This window comes from Manihot esculenta, chromosome 18, assembly GCF_001659605.2.
Source record: "Manihot esculenta cultivar AM560-2 chromosome 18, M.esculenta_v8, whole genome shotgun sequence".
NCBI classification, from domain to species: Eukaryota; Viridiplantae; Streptophyta; class Magnoliopsida; order Malpighiales; family Euphorbiaceae; genus Manihot; species Manihot esculenta.
The window spans coordinates 10,540,126-10,556,227 of NC_035178.2; the positions used below are offsets into that span (position 1 = coordinate 10,540,126).

General features: G+C 28.6%; 1 protein-coding gene and 1 pseudogene across 2 annotated transcripts; both read left to right on the plus strand.

Annotated features, from left to right (window-relative positions):
* The first annotated feature begins 474 nt into the window (after positions 1-474).
* On the plus strand, positions 475-8,326 carry LOC110606435 (beta-galactosidase 16). Of its 2 annotated transcripts, XM_021745237.2 has the most exons (18): positions 476-727; positions 1,141-1,236; positions 1,366-1,478; positions 3,777-3,936; positions 4,015-4,158; positions 4,355-4,449; positions 5,150-5,258; positions 5,420-5,504; positions 5,597-5,715; positions 5,799-5,963; positions 6,084-6,265; positions 6,333-6,424; positions 6,636-6,745; positions 6,865-6,969; positions 7,066-7,170; positions 7,334-7,476; positions 7,570-7,924; positions 8,036-8,326. In XM_021745237.2, the coding sequence occupies exons 1-18, from the start codon at positions 554-556 to the stop codon at positions 8,144-8,146; spliced, it is 2,463 nt and encodes an 820-aa protein (XP_021600929.1). In that variant the 5' UTR covers positions 476-553; the 3' UTR covers positions 8,147-8,326. The 2 variants fall into 2 exon arrangements, with proteins under 2 accessions (XP_021600928.1, XP_021600929.1); XM_021745236.2 differs by having other exon boundaries at positions 475-727; positions 7,334-7,924.
* Positions 8,327-8,446: 120 nt separating this feature from the next.
* On the plus strand, positions 8,447-14,647 carry LOC110606205 (annotated as a pseudogene).
* Positions 14,648-16,102: the final 1,455 nt, after the last annotated feature.

Here is a 16,102-nt window from a genome sequence, read left to right on the forward strand (position 1 = left end):
TTATAAATTTAGAAACTTTTTAAATTAATTTAAATTTGATAAAGTTAATTTAAAAAATTGTTATAATTATAATAAATTTAAAAAGTATTACTTTTTATCTAGAATTAAAAGTGTAGACTATAAATATAAAATTTATTGAGATTTTTTGAAATTAATAAATTTAATTTATATATAAAAAATAAAAATAAGTAATAATTTTAAAACTACTTAAAAAATAAGATAATAAAAAATAGAAAATAATATTTAACATTAGGTAGGAAAGAATAGATTTCCTCGAGATTGTGACGAAGGCTTAGTCCAGTTGTATTCTTCTAAGTTTCTAACTCTTTTGTTATCGTATTTATTAATAAATCTAAGAATCTTAATTAAATGAAATCTTCAGACTTTGTAGACAATGTTATTATTCCAACTGTCATATTGGCTTTCCAATGTGATCTCTCCTCTTCTCTTGTATTTAAAGGAACTTAGAAGCAGTATCACAACTATCCTGCTCAGTCTTCACTGTGAGATCAGTTCTCTCCTGTCTCTATCTCAGAGCCAGCGAGAGAGTTTCATGCATATATGGTTTTTGGCCATGGTGAGGATTCTACTTCTGCTGGTTCTATTAGCAGTGATCACCACCGTTGACGGCGGAAATGTAACTTACGATGGTAGATCGTTGATCATTGATGGCCAACGAAAGCTTCTGTTTTCTGGTTCTATTCATTATCCGCGAAGCACTCCAGAGGTACCTATAACTTAAAATTCCAAAAAATTTTATTAAAAAAAAAATAAAACTATGTATATCCAACTTTATATTTCGATATTTTCTTCAGCAAACTTTTTTTTTATATTAAATTTATTTTCTAGATTTAATATAATTATAAATTAAAAATTATGAGTTCCACCTTTCAACAGGTTGGATTTCAACGGTAACAATGTAGTTAGTTGACGTTCAGTTCAAGAAATTGACGATCGATACAAGAAATATACAAATTAAATAATACAGAAATTGGATCTGTAAATTTTTTTTTTTTTATTCTAAATTATAATAATATATGGTTGGAGTTAGGTTGCGGGGATTTCACTGCAATTGCATTATTTTTATTATGTTTTTTAAAAAAGAAGTTTTTCTTACTAAAGAAGAACACCCAATTGCAGATGTGGCCATCTTTGATAGCTAAAGCTAAGGAAGGAGGCATTGATGTGATAGACACGTATGTGTTTTGGAACCTCCATGAACCACAACCTGCTCAGGTACATTCATTTCTTTTATCTTTTAAAATTATTATTTTTTTAAATAAGTCTTGAATTTCTGAAGCAAATCAATCTAATTTATTTACTTATTGATGGCTAATATTGTATGGTTTGCGATTAAAAATGCAGTATGATTTCAGTGGAAGACGAGACATTGTAAGATTTATCAAAGAAGTTGAAGCACAAGGCCTCTATGTTTGCCTTAGGATTGGACCCTTTATTCAAGCTGAATGGTCTTACGGGTATAACATTTTCTCTAACACACTAATTTATCATACTCATATATATCTTGTTACGTAACGATAATTATTTTAATAGTTATATGATGGGTCCGATAACTGTTGTGACAGTGGTTAGTAAAATATTATAAGAAGTATTTTTTTATAATTAATTTTTTTAATTTTTAATTATTAGTATTTTGATTAATTCAAAATATTAAATATTGTTTTATTAAATTTCGATTAAGTTTAATTTATTTTAAAATTAATTTAAAGGAATGTGTGTTTAAAATTTTTATAAGAATATATTATTCTGATTTTAATCTAACGTAAAATTTAATATACTTTCTCAAGTTCAAAATTAGAAAAATTTATTCAATTTAAATCAATAAATTTAATTAAATGATTATAGTGAATTAGTTTGAATATTTTATCAAATTTATATAATTTTTTTATTCTGTTGATTAACCAATAAATAATTATTTCATATTTAATTATACATTCTAAATTTTAACTTTATCTTTACTTTTTTAATTTTTATATTTAGTTTGAATATAATACTAATTAGATTTTTTTTATTTCTATTATTAATAATAATATAATATCTCAATTCAATTATTTTATTTTTATTTTTTAATTTTAAAAAAATTAAAAATTAGTCATATTTTTAAATCTGCAGTATATTTTACAGATATATTATTTTATTTTTCTATAATTATTTTAGATGTAATAATTTTTTAATTTTTATAAAATTAAATTAGTCATATTTATAAATAATATGTTAAATTAATATGAATAAATTATTTTAATTTTTATTTTGTATAAAATTTAAAAATAGTCACGTATCTAAAAATAGTTAAATAAATGTGAAAAATATATTTTATTTTAAATTTCTATAAAATTAAATTAGTTATATTTCTAAAAATAATTAAAATAATATGCATAAATTATTTTATTTTTAAAATTTTTGAAAAATTATAATTATAATTTTTATTTTAAAATTAAGCCTTTCTTAATTTATAAAATTTGAAAGTGTATAATTTATAAAATTAATTAGATATTTCTTATTTAAATTTAATTATTTTATTTTTATTTAATTTTTTATTATATTTTTAATTTATATTTTTTAATTGTGCTTTCATTATATTAAAAAATTTACCATAGTTGAACCGAATGATTTTCCGTTATATTTCATAATTAATTATATATAAATTAATTTTAATAGTTGATCATATACGAAATTAATAAATAGTTTAAATAGTTAATCACTGGTTAACTAATAAAAAATATATATAATTTGAATTGAATTTAATTATAAAATCAACTAACTATGATGGATGAGGATGGTTTGAATCCAAATTTGATCCAAACCAACTATTAAATACCCTTTTTCAAAACTATATTCGAGTGAGCAGGTAATATTTATTGGAGGTGTAATCCTAAGCGAGAGTGAATATATTAAATATTATATTGATTTGAAATAGAAATAATGTGTTTTTTATAAAAATTATATACACCCTTCTATTAAGTTAATTTTAAAATAAGTTAGATCTTCATTTCAAAAAATGAAATGATATGTTAAATCTAACCCAAATTTAATATGTATTCAAAATAATTATTGGCCAGTGTTAAAATAACAAGTCAATAAAACTAAATTGTAATACCTCCTACTCGATTAATTAATTAATTGAGCCGGAGACATTACATTCTGTAACAATTAATGCAATATCATGCATAAATTTTCACATAAAAAAAATTATAAGAAACATTTCTATATCAAATCCCTAACATACCTTTAAAATTTTCAATATTTAGTTACTATTTTCTCTCCCTCCATTTTGAATTTCCTCCTTAATTCTTCCTCTTACCTTAAATATTTAACTAGGGAAAGGACTTGGATGAGATAGCTAGCAAATTGGGTGAAAAATTGGAAGAAAATAGAGTAGATTTGAAAAGAAGAAGTCCCTAACGTTCTTCTTTTCAAATCTACTCTATTAATCCCTAACTCATTTCTTTTCTTTTTCTTTTATAAAATTAATTTGAGTTAAGTGGCTAGTATTAACCCACTTGTCTTAAATTAAATGTTTAATTTATTTTTTTTATCTTCTCTTTTTTCTTTTTTTTATTTTTATTATTTATTTATTTATTTACTTTATTTTATTTTTGGGATGTTGCATAAACGCAAGTAAAAATAAAATTATCTTAAACCTATTTATACAAATAGTTTGTTATAAAATTACAAATTATTTTCCCTTTAAAAATACTTTTTTATTTATATAATGTTATACTTTAATATGACATATAATTATGGTATTTTTGCAGAGGGTTGCCATTCTGGCTGTATAACATCTCAGGCATTGTTTATAGATCAGACAATGAACCTTTCAAGTTTCAAATGCAAAGTTTTACGACAAAAATAGTAACTATGATGCAATCAGAGAAACTATATGCTTCACAAGGAGGCCCCATTATATTATCACAGGTTCAATTTCAGATTAATATATATAAATTAATCCCAGTTCAAATATTTGAGAAAATTTTATTTTGTGTATATAAATAGATTGAAAATGAGTATGCAACGGTGGAGAAAGCATATGGTGAGAAAGGTGCAGCATATGTAAAATGGGCAGCTGAAATGGCAGTTGCACTTAACACTGGAGTCCCATGGGTTATGTGTAAACAAAATGATGCTCCTGATCCTGTGGTTCGTCTTTCTTTTCTTTTTTCTAAAATAGCTTACTACAAAAATAAATATTTATTTAAAATAAATTTATATAAATTTAGTAATAAAAAAATATATAATATTATAATTTTTTTATATGAATATTATTGTGATTTTATATTTTTTATTATAATTTTTTTTCTCAAATGGTGAGAAAGTTTTTTTTTTTTTTTTAAAGATAAATACATGCAACGGATTGAAATGTGGAGAGACATTTGTGGGGCCTAATTCGCCCAATAAGCCTGCAATTTGGACCGAGAATTGGACTACTAGGTATGTATATGTATCACCTCTTGGGAAGCCTAATATAAATATACTTAATAATACATGAACGAGTCGTATTCCGTTCAAATCGAAAAAATTTAATCAAAATTAATTTAAAATTTTAATTTAATTTTTATTCATTTTGATTTACTTTAGTTCTTAATTTTAAAAATTTTAATTATTTCAAAATTTCGGTTATTTTAGTTTGATTTTAATAAAAAAAATTAAAAAAATCGAAACGAACTAATTAGCCATAATAATATATTATTTTTAATAATATAAAAACATTAAATTATATTAACGTTAAAATATTTTAATTAAATTTTAAATTTTAAAATACTAAAAGCAAAGTGTAAAAAATAAAAAAAATTATTAAAAAATTAAACTGATCAAATCGAATCGAATCAGACTGGTTCGATTCAATTCAATCTTTGATCAAAATTAATTTGGTTCAATTTTTATAAATACCAAAATTTTAATTTTCAATTTATTTAATTCAATTTAATTTTAAACCGAACAGACTGAATGCTTACTCTAATATGCAAATAAAAAATATATTTTTTCAGGGCATATTTTTCTATTTTATTATATTTGACCGCTCAGAAAAATTAATAAAAAAATATATTTTAGATAAACAATGGAAAAATAAGTTATTTTCTTGAAATTTATAATTATAAACTTTTTTTTTTGTTGGCTTTCTTCCTCATAGATATGTAATAAATGGCATGAATATACGAACAAGAGCTGTGGAGGACATTGCATTTCAGGTTGCCTTATTCATCATTGCAAAGAATGGAAGCTTTGTCAACTACTACATGGTAAATCACACATTTTTCATCACTATATTTATAATAATAATAATAATAATTTTTTATACGATTAATTTCAACTGAGTTCAAACTCGACAGCTCGTGCATTGGTATAATAATAATATTAATAAATAATAATTATGTTGAGCCATTAATGGGAAAAATTGCAGTATCATGGGGGAACTAATTTTGGAAGAACAGCCTCAGCATTCATTCCACCAAGCTATTATGATCTAGCACCTCTTGATGAGTATGGTATATTTTCCCAGTTTCAACTATATGTTTTTTTTTTTAAAGTTAATAATAATTTTCTGTTTACTAATATAAATACTTAATGATGGTTTTAGGGTTGATTAGGCAGCCTAAATGGGGTCATCTAAAGGATCTGCATGCAGTAATTAAGCTGTGTTTAAATCCTTTACTTTCAGGAGCACAAATGAACATCTCTCTTGGCCAACAGCAACAGGTAAAGCCACTAGAGACCAAGAACTTTCTTTTCTTTTGATTACTTGGTTAGAAATTTTTAATTATTTAATCTGTTATGTGTAGGCTTATGTGTTTAATGGACAAGCAGGAGAATGTGCAGCCTTTCTTGTCAACCATGACACAGAAAATAAAGCTTCTGTGCTATTCAAAAATGCTTCATATGATCTGCCTCCAAAATCTATAAGCATCTTGCCTGACTGCAAAAATGTTGCCTTCAATACTGCCAAGGCATGACCAAATGTGCCTTTTAATTGCTTGATTTTCTGATTTCAGAGAGAACATGTTTCATTTTCTTTAATTTACCCAACATCTCAAAGGGCTGTTTTCCTGCAAAATTTGTCTGAACAGGTGAGCACTCAGTACACTACAAGAAGCATGGTAAGAAACAGGTTGCTGGATGGTGCACAAACGTGGGGAGAATTCCATGAAGCTGTAATCAATTTTGAGGATACCTCAATAAAATCAGAAAATCTACTTGAGCAAATGAACACTACCCAAGATGCTTCCGATTATCTTTGGTACACTTTCAGGTAAAGCCACATATGATCACAGCCACCACATTTTATTTCAGTTTTCTAATAAGAAGTTTTTTAATAGGTTTCAGCAAGAGTCATCTGATGCAGAAGCAGTACTCAATGTGAGATCTCTTGGCCATGTTCTGCATGCATTTGTCAATGGTCAAGCAGTAGGTGGGTTTGCTTGTACTCTGTTTGCTTTGCTAGTAATATAACTCTATCTCGCCCACCCAGCCTCGACTTAGTCACAGCCATATCATCAGTGACGAACTAATAAGTTTTGGTTAAAAGGTCTTCACACGGTGGGCGAGGCACGAGTTATATCAGCTAGTACGTAAAATTTTAGCAGGAGTTCTTCACAATTCTTGTGCTATTTTCCCTGTAGGATATGCTCAAGGAAGTTATAAAAATCCACAGTTCAACCTGCAGAGCACAGTATCTTTGATTGCAGGGATTAACAATGTCTCCTTGCTAAGCGTGATGGTTGGTTTGCCGGTATTATACAAATCTAATGCCTCTCCACATTTGACATTTTTATACCCTTATTTGAGCAACATGGCATTTTAATTTCTTGAACACATAAAAACTACTCTTTATCCACTTGTGACTTAAAGGATTCAGGAGCATATATGGAGAGAAAGGCTGCTGGACTAAGGAGAGTCATGATTGAAGATAATCAAGGAAATAAGACCTTCACCAACTATTCATGGGGATATCAGGTATTGTTTTGTGCAGACCATCTCAAAATTCTCTTATCTTAATAAATCTCTAAACATTCCTGGTTCACATTCTTTACGAGTTACCATTTGATGCAGGTAGGATTACTGGGTGAGAAATTACAACTTTACACAGAACAAGGCTCAAGCCAAATCCAGTGGGGAAATTTTTCCAGTCCTCAAAATCCACTGACATGGTATAAGGTACTCATGCTGAATTATTTTACTTACCATAATGCTAAATCTTTGGGTAAATGCTAACGATTTTTCAATGGCTATAATTGGGAAAATTACTACTTAATCTATGGAAGAATAGTAATTTTTCCTATAAAATTTCTCCTAATCTAGGGTGTTGTCTGTGTGGCAGACAGTGTTTAATGCACCTGCAGGAGATGCGCCGGTTGCGCTAAACCTTGGTTCCATGGGAAAGGGTGAGGCATGGGTTAATGGAAACAGCATTGGGAGATATTGGCCCTCATATCGCTCGCCAGATGGTTCGTCACAAATATGGTATAACCACTGTACTCATAATGGTTGCATTATAAGCCGAAGTCTGCATGTTTGGCTTGTTGAGCTACTAATCTTACTTTGTTTTGATTTTAGGTACAATGTGCCTCGATCATTTCTCAAACCTACAAGAAACCTATTAGTTCTGTTAGAAGAAGTAGGTGGGAATCCTCTGCAAATTTCAGTGGACACTGCATCAATCTCACAAGTATGCAGTTATGTGACTGCTTCTCATCTTCCTCCTGTATCTTCTTGGGTAGTATATGAACAGAAAACTAAAACATATATGAAGATTAAGCAGAGAAAGGCAGTAGTTAAATTGGGTTGCCCTTCAAATAGCAAGATTTCTAATATTGCATTTGCAAGCTATGGAACTCCACTTGGTAACTGTACTGCTGCTTATGCAGTTGGCAATTGCCATTCATACTCTTCTAAAGCTATTGTTGAAAAGGTGATGAGTTCTTTCTTTCACCCTCATTTTAGAAGTTCATTTTCTATTGTGATTTCAGTTTAAGTGTTCCTTTGCTGACTTGTGTTTGGCTGTTCTGCTATAACTTTCCAGGCATGTCTAGGGAAAATGAGATGTTCAATTCCTGTAACAAACAGATATTTTGGTGGTGATCCATGTTCAGCCAATGAAAAATCTTTGCTTGTTGTTGCAGAATGCAGATGACAGCAGCAAATTTCATAACCATTCCAGTTGGAATGATTTCGGATTATTTGTACCCAAAGGATAATAGTTTTTTTGTGCATTCAATTTTTAAAGAAATTAATTTTCTGCAACACATTAAAGATTTTGGTTATTCTTTGTCGGAATCAAATAAGATATTATTCTTCATTGATTTTTTTATTCAATTGAAAATTTTGAAAATTAATTTGAAAAGATATTTTATTGTATTAAACATTAAGATTTCATATTTCATTAGATTCTGTTTTTATTTGGATGGAACAGAGTTATATCGTAATTGTATAGATGTCAATCTACACGAAAGAGAATTGTGATGTGGCTGGCACTCAATTTATAATAAAGAAAATTGTGATGTGGTTGGAGTTAAAACAGAATTATATTGTGATTGATCAATATAAGAAAGAGAATTGTGATATGGTTGGCACCTACGGCAATCACTTTGACGATTAAGTCAGTCACTTTGACGATTAAGTCAGTCAATTGAAGAGAAAAGCAGAGTGTAATGTGATATTTTAAACTCAACAATAGTTGGGTAAAAATTATATACTTTAATTTCTATATTCATTTGTTTTTATACTCTATAAAAATGGAGTTGATTATTACATTTCTTAAAATCCGATTAGCACCCGCGAGTGGATATGGAGTCCCGCAATTATAGATATAACGGGGATATGCTGAATTGCATTATCCAAATCACTTTTCATGGAGTTTCACTCTATAAGTAGATGAGAGGGTGAATTTTAACAATTTAACAAAGAGCTGAAATCTAAAACGTCTTTTTTTTTTTGTAAAATCGAGTATTGTCTGTTTAGATTTTTGCCACATGTTTGAGTGCTAACCTACTTTAAACGATTTGCACATGAAATTGAATAAAAAATATTTTAAATGTACTTAAAATTATTTTTAAACAAGATACTATTTTTTCCTTTTTTTTAGTTTTCTTATAAGAAAGTGGCATTAAAATTATAATAAATATAATTAAAAGGAAATTAGATAAGAATACAGGTAGAAATTGATTTTACTTCAATAATCGCTTAAATAAAATCATGAAAATTAATTATATAACATTAATAAAAGAGCTTTTTTTATACACATATAATTTGAATACAAATTAAAGTAGAATTATAATAAATAGCTTAATCCAAATTAAAATAGGATTGACCTGAATTAAAATAAAAAAGAAATTAAATGGGATTACAAATCTTTTTTATAAATAGATTAGTTGAATACAATTTAAAATAAAAATAGAATTATTAATAAAATATAAGAAAAGAATGCAATATAAATAAAAAAAAGGGAAAATTACTTTGTAGTCCCTGAGGTTTAACGTAATTAACACTTCTGTCCCTCTATTTTGGCGACCCAACACTTAAGTCCCTCACTTTTTTTCTGTCCAATTTCATAGTCCTTCCGTCCAAAATAGCCGTTTGGGACACGTAAATTGACAAAATTAACCCTCTTCTTCTTCTTCTTCCCCTTTCTGCAACTTCTTCTTCTTCTTCTTTCTTCTTCTTCTTCTTCTTCTTCTTCTTCTTCTTCTTCTTCTTCTTCTTCTTTCTTCTTTCTTCTTCTTCTTTCTGCAACTTCTTCTTCTTCCTTCTTCTGCAAGTTCTTCCTCTTCTTCTTCTTCTTCTTCTTCTTCTTCTTTCTTCTTTCTTCTTCTTCTTTCTGCAAGTTCTTCTTCTTCCTTCTTCTGCAAGTTCTTCCTCTTCTTCTTCTTCTTCTTCTTCTTCTTCTTCTTCTTTCTTCTTTCTTCTTTCTTCTTTCTTCTTTCTTCTTCTTCTTCTTCTTCTTCTTCTTCTTCTTCTTCTTCTTCTTCTTCTTCTTCTTCTTCTTCTTCTTCTTCTTCTTCTTCTTCTGGGATTTCACATGGAGAGAAGGGCATTTTTGGAAAAAATTATCATATCTCACCTTTGACTCTTTGACCAAACGGTTTAAATGGACGGAAGGACTACGAATTTGGACGGAAGAGAAAGTGAGGGACTTAAGTGTTGGGTCGCCAAAATAGAGGGACAGAAGTGTTAATTACGTTAAACCTCAGGGACTAAAAAGTAAATTTTCCTAAAAAAATACAAGGAAAGCGTGAATATATAATTAAATTAAATATTTTTATTCTTAACAATAAAAATATTTATGATAATTTTTTTTATTTTGTGTAAGCAAAATTCCTTCGTTAATATGTCATAAAATTTAATGAAGAAAAAGCTAAATATTTTTTATTTTATTATTATATATAGCCTAATTTTATAGATTTTCGTCAATTATAATCAATTAATTAATTTTGATATAAGTAAGCTAAAATTAGTATTTTATTACTTAATATAATAAAATTAAAATTCATTTGGTTCAGTATAATAAAAATAATCCTCTCTTTTCTATTTTTTAAAGTGTATTTATAGAACTTATTTGTAAAATTTTAATTTTAAAAAGTAAAATAATATATATATATATTTCCATATATAAGGTTTTATAAATATATTTTAAAAAAATAGAGGAGAGAGGAAATCTTATTTTTTATTTGATAAAAAAAATTAAAATAGATTGCTTTAATTCTTAATAAATATAGGAGCGAATATGGACTTATAGCTGATTTTGAGGTGGGGTTTTTCTTGTGGCATAAGCGATGCACGACTCACTTGACCAATGTCTCCCAGATATCTGCTTGCTTTCTTCATGCAAATAGCACTCAGTATTTTTCTTTCCTTTTTTATAATTAGGATCTAGTTCGAATTTAATATTTTCAAAAACGATTCCAATACTAATAATTCAAAATTTATTATCCAATATTTTTAAAATTATTTAAATTATCGTATTAAATTAATTTTTTATGTTAAATAATAACAATAATTATGATATTTAAATGATAATAAAATTTATTTAATTAAAACGACTAATTATTTTTTAATTTTAATTTTTATAAAATTAAAAAATAGACTAATAAATTTTTTAAAAAACTATATAATATAATATTTAATGTTTAAAATTAATTAATGCTTAATTAGTAAATTTATTAATTTATTAATTTTAATAATTCAAATACGAAAAAATAGTTGGTATAATATAAATTGTCATGGTATACTAAAATATATTTGATAATTTCATTTTTAGACTATTTATATAAAAAAAAAATGTGAATCAAATGGTTATTTTATAATTTAAAATATATATGTATATAAAATTAAAGGAAAAGTATAAGAATATCATAATTTAAGATATATATATATAATTAAAAAATATAAAAAAATATCATATAATTTTATTCATTTTCCTTTCAAAATCTATTATTATAAATAAAAATATAATTATTAATTAAAAAATCAAAATATTATTCAATTTATTTTATAGGTGTTTTTATAATTGCAGTTTGATTTCAGCGGAAGAGGAGACATTGTAAGTTTTATTAAGGAAGTTCAAGCACAAGGCCTTTACGTTTGTCTCAGAATTGGACCCTTTATTGAGTCTGAATGGTCTTACGGGTAAAACACATTCCCTAATTTTTTATAAAAAAAGAAATATTAAAATTAATTAATTATGGTATTATTGCAGAGGGTTACCAATCTGGCTTCAGAATATCACAGGCATTGTTTATAGATCAGATAATGAACCTTTCAAGACACATATGGAAAGTTTTGTGAAAAAAATAGTAACAATGATGCAATCTGAGAAGTTGTATGCTTCGCAAGGAGGCCCAATTATATTATCACAGGTTTTATTTTAAATTAATTAATTAGAGAGAGAAAATTGTTGGGATTTAATTAATTTTTAAAATTTTTGATTTTGTGGAAATAAAAATAGATTGAAAATGAGTATGGGATGGTTGAGAAAGCATTTGATGAGAAAGGGCCATCGTATGTAAAATGGGCAGCAGAAATGGCAGTTGCACTCAACACTGGAGTCCCATGGGTTATGTGTAAACAGGACGATGCTCCTGATCCTGTGGTTTGTCTTTTCTTTTCTTTTAATTTTGAATTTGAATTTGAATTTGAGCATAGACATGTATTTAGATTTGGATATGGTTTTCAGATAAATGCATGCAACGGATTGAGATGTGGGGAGACATTTGTTAGCCCCAATTCCCCCCATAAGCCTGCAATTTGGACCGAGAACTGGACTACTCGGTATGTAGTGATTGGTGAGGACATACACAAGAGAGCTGTGGAGGACATTGCATTTCAAGTTGCATTGTTCATCATTGCAAAGAAAGGAAGCTTTGTCAATTATTACATGGTAAATCAAAGTTTTGTAATTGGTCTTAATAAGAATAATAAAATATATTACATTTATGTTGAGCCATTTTGGTCTGAAAATTTCCAGTATCATGCAGGAACCAATTTTGGAAGGACAGCATCAGCATTTGTTCCAGCTAGCTATTATGATCTAGCACCTCTTGATGAGTATGGTATGTTCTCTCTTTCCAGCTTTTGTGCCCTTTTCCTTAATACTAATTATCTATTTACTACCAATTGGCTTTAATTCATTAGAGTCGTTTCCAGGGTTGTAAGGTCTCGAATTTGCATCCAGTCAGAGCTAATTATACCAAAAAAAAAGTTATCTGTTCACTAATGAACACACTTCCTGATGATTTTAGGATTTGCTAGGCAGCCTACATGGGGTCATCTGAAGGATCTGCATGCTGCAATAAGGCAGTGTTCAGATACTTTACTTTCAGGGGAGCAAAAGAGCATCCCTCTAGGCAAACTGCAACAGGTATAAGGGTTTTAATAATATCATAATATTTATATTTTAGATAATGTGGCATCTGTAGATTGGTTGGATGTATACATTTTTACTAATTTAATTGGTTATGTGTAGGCCTATGTGTTTAATGGAAAAGCAGGAGAATGTGCAGCCTTTCTGGTCAACAATGACGCACATAATGAAGCTTCTGTGCAATTCCAAGGTGCTGCATATGATCTGCCTCCAGAATCTATAAGCATCTTACCTGACTGCAAAAATGTTGCATTCAACACAGCCAAGGCATGACAAAACCTGCACTATCTAATGTCTCTATGTGAATTAATGACAAAACAGAAACTCTTCTGCACTAGGAATATCCTTCTGATTTCAGACAAAATTTTGTTCTGAAACAGGTAAGTTCAGGGTGCACTACAAGAAATATGTTCAAAGTCAGGTTGCTGGATGCTGCACAAATGTGGGGAGAATTCCATGAAGCAATTGTCAACTACGATGACACCTCAAGAAGATTAGGGATTCTGTTGGAGCAAATGCACGCTACTGAAGATGCTTCTGATTATCTTTGGTACACTTTCAGGTAAAGCCACATGTGATCACAGTCACCATATTTTTGAATTCAATTCCCTAACATGAAGAGCAATTTATATTAGCTTTGTTTTCGGCTACTAGGTTTCAGCAAGAGGCATCTGATGCAGGAGCAGTACTGAATGTGAAATCACTTGGCCATGTTCTGCGTGCATTTGTCAATGGCCAAGCATCAGGTGGGTTGGCAATTTTGCATGGCTATGACGTTAAAATTTAGCAGGGTTTATTCTCAATTCTTGTCCTATTTTTTCCTGCAGGATGTGTTCAAGGAAGTAAGAAAAATCCAGAGTTCAACCTGCAAAGCAATGTATCTTTGAATGCAGGAGTTAACAATGTCCCCTTGCTAAGTGTGATGGTTGGATTGCCGGTAATATCCAAATCTCATGCCTCTCCAAATTTTACATTTCAAAAACTTTTTATCCAATTGTGGTTTAAAGGATTCGGGAGCACATTTGGAGAGAGCGGCGGCCGGAATAAGGACGGTGACGATTCAAGATAGTAAGGGTATCAAGGATTTCACAAATTATTCATGGGGATATCAGGTCATTTAAATTTCATGCACTCCATCTCAAGCTTCTGTTGTCCTGATAATCCCTTCAGCATTCTTAACAAGTTAACCTTTGATGCACAGGTAGGATTACGAGGTGAGAATTTAGGAATTTACACAGAACAACTCAACGCAAATCCAGTTGGGACAGTTTTCCAAAGGTCAAATTCCATTGACATGGTATAAGGTACTAAACCTCCATTGCTGCTAATGGTATAAACAAAGTCATGTTGTTATTTAACTAAAATCATTTTATCTGATCACTAATCTGAATGTGTTCCCTATGTGGCAGGCACTGTTTGATGCACCTCCAGGAGATGCACCGGTTGCTGTGAACCTTGGTTCCATGGGAAAAGGTGAAGCTTGGGTTAATGGCAATAGCCTTGGAAGATATTGGCCCTCATATCGCTCTCCAAATGGATCATCACAAATATGGTATAGCCATTCTACTCTGAAGCCTGCATGTTTAGCTTATTGAGCTACAAATCTGACTTAGTTTTGCTTCTTACAGGTACAATGTGCCGCGATCTTTCCTGAAACCTACAGGGAACCTTTTAGTTCTGTTGGAAGAAGTGGGTGGAGATCCTCTGCAAATATCAGTGGACACTGCCGCAATCTCACAAGTATGCAGTCCTCAGGTGTCAAGCCCAGCAGTTTAAGTGGGAAGGATTTAGCTAGCTCATAGATTATTAAATAATTTATTTTAATTATTTTAAATAAAATGAATAAAGGATGGTAAAGTTATTAATTAAATGATTATAATGAGTGGTTCAACCTACTACTCAAAAAGAAAAGAAATAGATGAGAGGAAGTTGCTTAATAGAATGGTAGAGAACTCAAACTGCCCATCTTTTTAGCCTTAAAGGAATGCCATCTACCAATAATTTCTACCACTATCCTCCACTACGACTTCATTTAAATTAAAAAGTAAAATAAAAAACAAAATTAAAATTAATTATATTACTAAAAAAATTAAATATAATATAAAAAAATTATTTTAATTTTTTAATTCGTATAAAACTAAAAATAACCACATTTCTAAAAGAAAAGAATTAAAATAACGTGTAAAATATATTTTAAAATTAGTCATATTTCTAAAAAATTAAAATAATATGCAGAAATTAATTTTATTTTATTTTTTAATTTTTGAAAAATTAAAATTAAAGATATAATTTTTATTTTGAAATTATTTTTTTAGTTTATAAAATTTAAATGTATATAATTTATAAAATTAATTAGATTTTTTTCTTCTAATATCTAAATTTAATTATTTTATTTTCATTTAATTTTTATAATATTTTTTAATTTACATTCTTCCATTGTGCTTTTATTATATTAGTAAATTTTTTTATATTATATGGGAGTATTAGATAGTTTGAATGTTTAATTAATAAATAAAATATACCAATTAGATTGAGTTTGATTATAAAATCAAATAATGTAAGAAACTTGAACAGCTCACACTACAAAAATTGAGCAGATCACTAACGGACTTCACCAACGGATTGAAATCCGTTAGTGCTAACGAATTTACCGACGGAAAATTGGAGGCGTATTGTCTATTAACGGATGACCTGATTCGTCAGAAGTCCGTAGGTAAAATACTAACGGATCTTTACCCATGAAAAAATCTATAAGTATCCGTAAGTAAATTTATTATTTATTTAATGTAAACGTTTTTTCACTAACGGACTAATCATTCCGTTAGTAAATTGTGGAGCCAAATACACAATCCTAAAGGAAATTCTTAAATCGTGTGTTTGCCAAATCAAAATCACTATGAAGTCTGAGCTTGTGTCCAACCTCCCGTTCGTTCACTACCGCCGGCATCCTTCGTCCGCCACGATCAATAGTCCGCCACCGTCCACCACCGACAGCTGCGCTCCTTCTCGGCATCACTATCCACGAGTGAGTCCGTCATTTGAATTAAACTAATTGAAACTCCTAAAAAGTTTGCCATTCCCCTAAAAAAAATTATAGTTAATAAAATTTAATTTATTCAAAATAAATATAATTAAAAAATTATTTTTTAATATATATAAAAAATAAAATAAATAAAAATTATATATTATATTTTAATAATTGAGAAACGTAGAAAATGAAAACAGCTCAGC